The sequence below is a fragment of the Stegastes partitus genome, unplaced genomic scaffold (assembly GCF_000690725.1).
Source record: "Stegastes partitus isolate 25-593 unplaced genomic scaffold, Stegastes_partitus-1.0.2 Scaffold522, whole genome shotgun sequence".
NCBI lineage: Eukaryota > Metazoa > Chordata > Actinopteri > Pomacentridae > Stegastes > Stegastes partitus.
In genome coordinates this window covers 232,194-242,851 of record NW_007578253.1, presented here as the reverse complement: position 1 = coordinate 242,851, position 10,658 = coordinate 232,194, and the positions used below count along the sequence as shown (strand labels likewise).

Here is a 10,658-nt window from a genome sequence, read left to right as displayed (position 1 = left end):
CCTCGGCATGTTTTTGGACTGTGTGGGAGGAAGCCAGAGAACCCGGAGAGAACCCACGCTGCACGGGGAGAACATGCAAACTCCACGCAAAAAGATTCCGGTGCCCCCACCGGGACGCGAACCGGCGACCTTCTTGCTGCTACCAACTGCGCCACCTTGCAGCCCTGTTTGATTAACAAATAAATATATTTAAAACTTGCTGAAACTAACTCTTTCTGTAACATTTTAGAGCACTGAATCTGCATCCTAATCTGTCAAACTGGAAATATGTCAGCCATTAACTCTAAATCAGGTTAATTCTTTATTTGTTGTGACTGAAAAGTGGGGAGCACAAAGATAATGGCGGCAAACCCTGTGCTGGAATCCATCCAGGGACACTGTGTCAGGTACTGTAGACCTTATAAATGTGATGCCTGCTCATCCAGGTGAGCTCTAGGTGCTCCTACAATTTAACGTAACATGGATTTCGACCAGATCCTTTCACATCGTTTTTTAAAAATACTACTACTACTACTACTACTACTACTACTACTAATAATAATAATAATAATTGCACAAATTGCAATATATATATCAATTTCGGGGGGAAAACAGAAGGGATAATCTAATCAACGGGGCAGTACTACACAATAACCCAATGCTGGGGAACCAATGTAGGCCAAGCTATACAAATTCACTAAAGATCCAGACATACACTGCAGACTGATTAAAGAATGCTGATAATAAACAGACACTTATTGGAAGGGGATACTGAACAAGACCAAGTATCACAAGACATGGATAGCAGCCGGGAATTACAAACAGTATTACATCTCCTACAAGCCAAGAACTGGATGCATGGCACAGCCCCAGAACTAGACAAGAACAGAGCGCATTAGCACAGCTACAAAGAACCAGGAACCGAATGCACTACACAAGAATAAAGCGTTCAAAGCATATACATACTACTACAAGAGATACAAGACTTAGCTAATGATAACAAGACGGAGAGCACAGGGCATGATACGAGCTACTCAGCTGGAAGGCAGAGGGAGGGAGAGCAGTCAGGGGGGTCTGTGGACGGAAGAGGAATGGAAGCGTGGTTTTGGGCTTGGATGCCAATTAGGGGACCATAGATGAGGGTCCAGAGATGAGTTGAGGCCTGGTGGAGGGACTGGTGTGGCATTGTGTGTTGGAGTGTACAACAGGAGGAACATTTTCCAGGCAGGGAGCAGAACAAAGCATTTTGCCTGATCAAGAGTCTGGCGTCAAATGGTGAGTTGAGCCCATGTTTAATGGCGGCCCATGTTTTGTTGAGCAGGTGTCCTCACTCAGCTGATTATCCAATCGGAGTGACACCCACACACACACACACGCCCACGTGAGGTAATGGGGAAAAGAAGGAGAGCAGAGGCAGAGGAGAAGAGCATGACAGTGATAATTAAAACTGGAGGGCAGATGACCCTGCTGCAGAAACTCATGGTATGTTTTTACTCACTGCCCATATGAATTCCAGTTCAGTAACAAAACTCCATTTCACTGAGGAAAATAAAATGTTATGGTATTATGAAACTTGATACTTGTAGAGATTTCGTTTATTTTAACATTTAAGACGACATATATGCAAATTGTCTTGCTTTATTAGTAATTATGATTAAATTTGTCATCTCCTCCACCTCTGCTTAGTGGCAGCCTTTCCTCTCCCTCTTCCTTTCCACCTTTTTACTTTCCCTTTATGTGGGCATGAGTAAGATGTGTGCGCCGATATGTCAATATAACCTGCCCATTGGATATCAGCTGAATGAGGACACCTGCATGAGGAGTGGCTCACCTGCACTCATTAATCTCATACCACAAAAGATGGGCTCAGATCAACACTTGACACCAGACTGTTGAACAACCTCCAGTTGGTGAACTCAGGCCATTACTCTGCTCCAGTTTGTTACCTTGCTCTTGCTAACCCAATTCTCCATCGTCTAGTCACTCCCTGCCTGCACTTCCTGCCTCTTATCAAGGCCTCAGCTCACATCATAACCTGTTTGGACCTGGTTCATCTCTGGTTACCTCCATTGATCCGCACCTGGCACCCTTACCTGCATGAGAAGCCATTCACACTTTGCTACACTCCTCCTTTGCCCGCATTCCCTTGACCACACTGGTCCGTTTCTTGTTTATTGATTCTGATTAGATTGTCAGTAATTTTGCATTTTAGTGTCCTAGTTCAAGTAAGTGTATTATTTTAGTCTAGTGCTTCTTTGTTACGCCATGTCAGCGCTTTCTGCATAGTGCTTCCGCGTGTCTGTGCATTCAGTGTAAAGACTGCTTTTAGTCTGATTCTGCAATCTGTTTCAGTCTTAAAACTCTCCTGGCCTGGAGCGACTTGGTTCTGGTTAGATCTCTGCTTTTGATAATTATAAGTCCTATAAGATTAAGTCTGAACTGTTTGTTCATAGTTCGGCAAACTCAAGCTTCTTGTCCATTCTCGGCTTCCGTAGCCCTATTCTTCCCCTGTAATTCCTCTGTCATGTCGTTAGTTGTCATCTAATGTTTCCGTTAACTCATTTAATCATTGTGCGTTTAAATTCCTTTGTGTTAAACTCTGATTTTAAATCCCTGTTGTGCTGCGCTTTCTCTATTTGTGCCTGGGTTTGTGACGCCCCATGACATAACTAAAGGTAAAATGAACTCTTTAATTGGGAACATAATACAGAAGAGTTAGATATTCGTATTTGCTGCTTGCTTTCTTCTTTGAGTTTTGATTCATCTAAAGAACAAAGGTGATGCAGCAACTCAACCTCACATAAAGACATTTTCTCATTAAGCAGCAAAAAGAATCCTTGGTGCATAAATATTTCCAGTGACTGCCTGAAGAAAACAACTGTTCTCACTATTAAGAAGATTAATTTAGATATATTTGTGAAACATTTTGCTGCACAGCTGTCTTAAAAAACTACGCTCAGACATGACCTGATGGTAGTGCCTGCTGGGTTCATTCAATCCAGTGCAGAGCCAGAAAGAACTGTGTAGTTTTCTGTATGAATCTGGTATGTTTTTACAGTTGTCCATCTTTAGGAAAGTTTGGGAAATGTGTACCAAAAAAATGTGACAGGAAATATTGTAAAAATATATTTGTGGAGCTTTGGTTAAATTCACATACCTTTAGAATTGTATATTGTCCATAGTACCTTCCTACAAAAAATTCTAATACATCTTGCTATCACCCTTTTTAATACTGCAACAGTTGTGTACTCAGTTCAATGGGTAATAATAGCTTCTTCCTGTTTACTACTCATCAATGTAGTGACTCAGTTCATGCTTCCTTGTTGTTGGATGCTATTGCTTACAGTGCAAACTGCAGAGCTCACTGTTATCTGTTTAACAGCTGAAGTTGGGTTTTGATTTACAAGTGCACAGAGAGCTGAGGTAAGCTGCTTCATTCCAGTATAGTTCATATTAGAGTCGCCACGTCTACACTTTCAGAAATGAACTCATGCTAAAATCTCTGTAAATCTTCAAAGATTCTGATGTCAACCCTGGCTGCAGTCCTGTGTGTGTGTGTGTGTGAGTGAGAGAGTGAGTGTGTGTGAGAGTGTGTGTGTGTGTGTGTAATCCAGTCCAGATGATAATAGATTGATGAAGAGAAACAACAGAGTACGTGTGAGGATATGAAGAGATGGTGGGAGGAGAGCAGGGACACATTTTAAAGGCAGCTGGCTGGTGTTAGCAAGGTTTCCATGCAGCCTAATTGCAAATCTGCAGCCAATTATTCAGTGCCACAGCAACAGTGTGGAGCACTGTGGGAAAACTCTGCAGCTGTTATAATGTACAAAATCCTGCTCAACCTCTTGAGCTACCAGAAAAGCTTACCTTTGTAATTACAAGTGCATAATCACCACTCTGGATGGCAGGATACATACAGTTGAAACCAGAAGTTTACATACACATTATAAAAGGAAACATAACCTTTTTTTTTCTCACTATCTGACATTAAATGTGGCTGGACTCTCTGACTGTGGGGCAGTCTAAGTTGCAAGTTATCTTGGATAATGTCTTCCACCCACTCCATGACATGCTGGTCAGCCACAGGAGCTCATTCAGTAATAGACTCATTCCACCAAGATGCACCACAAAGTGCCACAGGAAGTTATTCCTCATGATAGCCATCCAACTGTATTACTCCTCAATCCTTATTTATATATTTTGTACTGCTAATATTTCTAAGACTTTGAATGGGACCCTTGGGGATCAGTAAAGTATTTCTGATTCTGATTCTGTTGTGGCATGCTTTTGGTTCCCTTGTCAACCTGGAGAAGGGAGTTGTGTCTCTGTCTTCCTTGCTCTCTGCACACCAAAGGAGTGCATCCTCCACCAGTGAGCATGTCTCCAAGTCCTCTGGACATTCTTAAGACCTCTCCATACCCAAGCTGACCTTGATCCTTGTCCTGTGTCCAGTCCTGCTGGTCCTAAGCCCATGTCTCTGGAGTCTCAGCATGAAGGCATGCTGGCAACAGGGTAGCAGTTTACAAGGCGGCTCAACCCAAACTCACTCTCTATGGTCACAGTGCAGACTCCCTAAATTCTTTTATTCATTTTGGAAGGAGGAACTTAGATGGGATGGCTCAAATATTGCAACATTACCTTTGGGTCTTTCTCGAATATTCCATACCAGCAATTCCACTTGTCACTATATTGCGGGAACACTGAAGCCACATTGTTTACTTACTGTACCCACAACAACTATGATGGGTTTAGAGACATATAACAAGCCAGAGCATATATTTTCCCTGTTGCAAATTGATACTCAGGTCCACCTAGACCACTATACACTACATGGGCTGTCTAAGCAAGACTACATTGACCATAACGCTGCTTCTATTGTTTGACTCTGCAGTTAGCGTGATGATAAAGTCCTAAATTAATAGAGAAACATGTATGTTTGTGTATTTATTCCACCTACCGATATCTGTCCTGATCGTTGTCCTGGAGTCCAGACTCAGACAAACAGTAAGAGACATGCAGGTGACCTCCTTCCCTCCTTGCTGACAGTCCTTGTTAAAGATGTTGACCTTCTGAGGTTCAAAGGTTACTTTGGCCTGAATCCGTACGACAGTACGAGACCTGGAGAGACAGAGCATATTATTATCAGGGCAGTGCATTTGTATGTGTGTGTTCACTTGTAGTACTGTAAGCGTGGGGTATCAGTTAACATTTGTGGGCAAAAACTGACCCCTTCAGGTAACGCATTGCATTTTGGAATGAATAGCAATATTTGTTGGATTTAGGTTGGAGGAAATACTTGAAAACTGTGAATTGATATGTAGGGTGATGGTTAAGTTTTAAGATAGGTTCTCAGGTAAATTAGTCAATGCAAAGTCCTCGCAGTAACCACAAAAGTCTAGTGTCATGCTCAAAATGTCTGTGAGGCTATACATCATCAGCAGTATAACTTTACTCCCATATTAATCATTAGTACATATAATATGCTTGCTTTTGTTTACTTGTACTACAAACCAACCAATGTATTTAAAAAGATCAATGTTTATTTTGTGGTCGCAGTAGGGACAAAAGGTGGTCACCAATGTGTGAATTATTTGACGCTCATGAGTGTCAATGGGCTGCAAGGTGTCTCGGTGGTTAGCACCGTTGCCTCACAACAAGAAGGTCGCCGGTTCGTGTCCCGGTGAGGACACCCGGGATCTTTACATGTTCTCCCCGTGCAGCGTGGCTTCCTCCCACACAGTCCAAAAACATGTTGAGGTTAACTGGTGATTCTAAATTGTCCGTAGGTTGTCTGTGTCTAAGTGTAGCCCTGTGATATACTGGCTTCGCCCTAAGTCAGCTGGGACAGGCTCCAATCCCCCATGACCCTAGTGAGGATTAAGCGGTGTATAGATGATGGATGGATGGATGGATGGATGAATTTCCATCAGTCCAATTGTTCATCAAAGTTTCAGTATGAAGCAAAGTGGTGAACCAAATGCCTAACTTAGAACATTTCTACAAAACAATTTTGCTTGTGAGTGTGTGAAACAGTCTAACCAGATGATGACAGCAGCTCCCAGTGCTCCCACAGCAAGGTCGACAAGCCCATCTGCATTTATATCTAGAACGCCATGAAGACTTTGACCAAAATACTGCAGACCTGCAGACAAACTGGCTGCAGACAGACGCTGGAGAAAAAAAGCAAGAGAATATCAACACTCTCTGTTTTAATTAACACTGTCAAAGTTAGTTTCATCACTGAATATTAGAATTCAGCATTCAAACAGGACTAAACAGTTTGATGGTGCTCAAAGTACTGATCAATATAATACTAATCTAATAGTCGTCTGATCTATCTTCATTGTTGTCATTAAATCCGGCACACCAGAGAATTAAATTTGAAATCATACATAATAATATTAATATCAAACTGAATATCTGCCACAGAAACAAACAAGGCAAAAATGATTAGCTTTACAAACTGTACAAACTGTGATTGTTGCTTTCACCTTGGTTATGTGTTAGCGTTAAGCATGCTAAAACACACGCCGCATTAATTCTAAGTGATTACTGAAGTTATATCTCAGTTTCTGTCTGTTGCTAAACTGGTTACCTGTCTGTATTGTGGTTGGGTGGTTTTGTCCTGCCCATAAAAGATGTAGACTGCCCCCTGGTGATCATCTTCCAGTGGGGCTCCCACCACAAGCTCCTGGAAGCCATCTCCATTCATGTCTGGAATCTGGGCCAATGCTGAACCCAGACGAGAGTTTTGAGAGCAGTCAGACAACTCCAGCACTCCCTGCAGGACAAATGACGTCTGAAGAGAAGTAACAGTTTAGTTTCTTTATTTTACTTTAGCTTAGACTCATCCTTTTGTGAAACTAGACATTTGCCAATATTGTGTAGTAACTATGCTGTATTTGCCTCTATTGTTATGATAGTCACAGAAATACTGAGTGTCTCCTTTAGCTTTGTTACAAGTAATCTGATTAATAACTTTGCACTTGTGTCTTTTACAAATATGTTGTGATTTACACTGCCAGAAAGAATTAATCTATTTGGAAAATGAAGTCTCTGTGTAACTAATCAAGCTTTGAGGATCAACTTTGTGCCATGTGTATATACCTGTGGTGTAACAGAGTAGATATAAACTTTCCCTTTCTCCCAGCCTTGACTGTAATACATGGGTGCCGCCACTAGGAGGCAGTCAGTATGTCCATCACTGTCTACGTCCATCGATAACAACTCGCTGCCAAAATATGACCCGATCTGGAAAAATATAGAACAAAGCAATACATGTCAGAAAAGACAGGGACAATATTAGATTAAAAACTATATATTAGAGTCGTATGAAACAGATGAATGTAGTAATGGCTTTGTGACAAGATTTACTTGTTTATTCATTTAAAGCAATGACAAAACATAGTTTACTCAGATGATTCATAGTGGAGAAGCAGGAGGTATTTAGGAGTGGACACAGAGGCAGGTCTGTCTGGAAAGGGCTCAGACATATTAATTATAAACCAAAAGTCCCCTTGTCAATGAATGATCTGTGCCTGGCTAACGACCTGAATAAGTTCTGCTGTTGCTACTTGTCTGAGCCCATCATACATGATTCCAGCCACCAGATCCAGCCCAGGTGAAGCTTTCGCAGCTACACATGCCTGACCTTCATCTACAGGTGGATCACTGACTTTCTATCTGACAGAAGGCATCTCATGAAGCTAGGGGAATGTGTCTCTGACAACCAGGCTATCAGAGAGAGCAAGAGAGAGAAGGAAAGAGACCTGTTCTCCCAGCAGCGCCTGCAGGATGGTCAGGTTTCCAGTGTTCTTCAGGGTGAAGACGATCACCTTGCCAGTGTGGTTGAACCTTGGAGCTCCAGCCACATAGATCTGAGAACCCCGGGATGAAATTAATGAACCCACTGAGTAACCTGAAACAAGTGAAAGCAGAAACTGATTGATGGGAGTCGCACACCCAGTGTGTTCTCAGTTGTTAGATTGTTTCCCATTATTTTGATCATTTAACACAGCTTAAATCAGCAGAGCAGTCTTTCTTGTCTTTGACCACTAACCATCAACCAAATCATTAAGATCAAAGTCTTGTGGGTCCATTGCAGATGAACTTGCAATTATAGTGATGCTCCTAAAAGGATCCTCAGTTTAATTTCCTGCTAAAGTTAAAGCTCCAGCTGGGCCAAAACCTGTGATTTTTCTGTCCAAAACTATTGGGTGGTGAGGCCCTGTATAAGGATTATTGCAGCCTCTATGCTATTTTAAGCAAGAAAAGTGCAACGACAAATATTACTAGACAGTATTTCAAATTCTGTAAATATTTGATACATTAGGTATTAAACCCAAAATGAAAAGACACAAGCTGCAAAGACAGAGACAAAGAAAGATGAAGAGATAAAAAAAAAATAAAAAAATAAACCACAATATGACATTTTACACTCTTATTACCCAGATATGCTGCATGGTTCTTCAGCACCTCTGGAAACTCGTCCTGGTAGGAGGATTTTGGTGGAACAACCTTCCCATGTTTAGTTTCTTTCAGCACTGCACCATTCCAGTCGTATGCACCTACTGCTCCCAGAAGAACACCATCCTAAATGGAAAACAGTGATTTAGATGGAAGGCACTGTCTGCTTTAAACATGCTGTATGAGGAAAAACACGTGCTGGTTGATAGTGTTAACTTCAGTTTGTACCTCTGGCCAAACTAAGCATCACTAATATGTCTGGGTGGGTGTAGTCAGAAGTGGAAAACACTAGTTGATGCAATATTAGATCATCAAGTCAATGTTATGTAAGGAAATTTGCAGCTTTTCAGGAGTGATGCACTTTCTTTACACACAAGTGCAACCATGCACTAGTTGCTTAGGTTATTTTACAGATGTTATAATTAACGAACATATAACTACAGATTAATGATGCAAAAAATTACAAAAACAAAAAGTTTGATCAAAAGTTGTCTATTTGTTAATGTACTGTAATGTCTTATGATTAAATGAAGTGAAAGCACTGAAAATACCAAAGTAGTTAAGTGTGCAAAGATGGTTGAAAGCACCTGAGTTAAAGCAGAACATTAAGTGAACTATTCAGCAAAAGTGTTAGTTCTTGGTCCTAATGGCTTTAACATTTAGTACATGACCTAAGAATTTACCCATAGTTAGAAATGTTTTCAGCAATGCAAGACATGAATCTTGCATGCGGAAAATACTAGTTGACTAGTTCTGATGATGAGAACCCGGAGAGAACCCACGCTGTACGGGGAAAACATGCAAACTCCACGCAGAAAGATCCCAGGTGTCCTCACTGGGACGTGAACTGGCGACCTTCTTGCTGCGAGGCAACAGTGCTAATCAACTGCACCACCTTGCCCAATGCCTGTTCCTGAAGTGAAATTCTGCCCTGCTCTACTTAGCTGACTGCACCAATCACCACCTTGCTGACTGACTTTCTCTATAAAATTAATTAATGTGAAACCAATCTTGGTTGGTGATCCAAACATACCCTCACACACTCAATAATCAGCTCATCAAAGTTTTGACCAAAATATTTTTTCATGCAGTCTTAAGTCACCAGTGCTGACTCATTCTCTTTCAGGAAAGAATGACTAAAACGTAATATCTGGTAAGGACCATTTCTCAGTACTACTGTGACTCACTCCAGTTGTATTTTAATGACAAAGCCTCTTCACTGAGTTCAAGTGAAAAACCTGCTGGCATTTTTGAAACAAAAAACTTTTGAATCATCTTTACGACTGCCAGAGCTCATCTGAGTGTGTAACTGAGTGCTAATGATTGACAAGACAGATCACCTAAAATTAAAGTCCAGATATGAAAACTATTACATTGCTGAGTCATCGTTTCTACAGGCCAGTGGATTGTGGACTAAAATGATGAATCCTTGGCAACAGCAGCAGCATGAAGTGCCCAACCATAAGAGTTTCAGGGTCAAGTGTATTGACTGATTCTGGATCTGCAAATTAACAATTCATTGTCAAAATGTTGATTTTATAATCATGTAGGGGGGAGAGGAGGACTGTTGTTGTCCCCCATCTTCCATCACCCTCTATTCACCTGTCCCGGGCAAAACACAGCAACACGCTGGAACAGTGTTGCATGGATCCATCTGAGCCACTTTATATTATCTATTTACAGAGCCACATTTGTGTGCAAACGCTAGAAATTTTTGTGCAGTTGACAAACAGCTAGCAGACAGTGAGTACATATTTACAGAATTTTCTGAAGTATGTAAAGATCACTGACAACTGACACCAACTTATATCTGTGGGATGTAAAATTCAGGCTTCAGGAGTGTAAACTTTATTAACGAGCACTGTATATAAAAAGTACTTGTTACTTTGACTCACTTTGACTAAATGTGAGGAGAAACCAGCCTGAGCCATCTGCAGACTGTAGCCTCGACCCTGATTACTGGTTCCTGCAAAACAGACAAACAACAGAGACTGAGTTTCACAAGGACAAAATCCTCATACCCGTCACATCATCCTGTTATATTTGAATAAATGTCATTTTTGATGTTTAATTAAAAATGAAAGGTCATTAGTACTGTGGATCTGACTGAGAACTGACCCACCGTTGTTTTTGTTTTCATGTCTTTTACAGTATATATGGGAATAAAAGTCCTACTTTAAACATGTAAGTGCGCTGAGGAGTCAGAATTGGTA

General features: G+C 41.2%; 1 protein-coding gene across 1 annotated transcript in view; it reads right to left on the bottom strand.

The window, feature by feature from the left end:
* Positions 1–10,658, bottom strand: part of LOC103361671 (integrin alpha-11-like) — a 73,007-nt gene that overhangs the window by 24,446 nt on the left and 37,903 nt on the right. The window contains exons 10-16 of the mRNA XM_008287815.1: positions 10,341–10,411; positions 8,427–8,571; positions 7,749–7,897; positions 7,087–7,230; positions 6,575–6,778; positions 6,019–6,149; positions 4,937–5,097 (exon numbers count right to left, since the gene is read on the bottom strand). Of these exons, the coding sequence (XP_008286037.1) occupies positions 4,937–5,097; positions 6,019–6,149; positions 6,575–6,778; positions 7,087–7,230; positions 7,749–7,897; positions 8,427–8,571; positions 10,341–10,411 (1,005 nt within the window). The remainder of the gene's footprint in view (positions 1–4,936; positions 5,098–6,018; positions 6,150–6,574; positions 6,779–7,086; positions 7,231–7,748; positions 7,898–8,426; positions 8,572–10,340; positions 10,412–10,658) is intronic.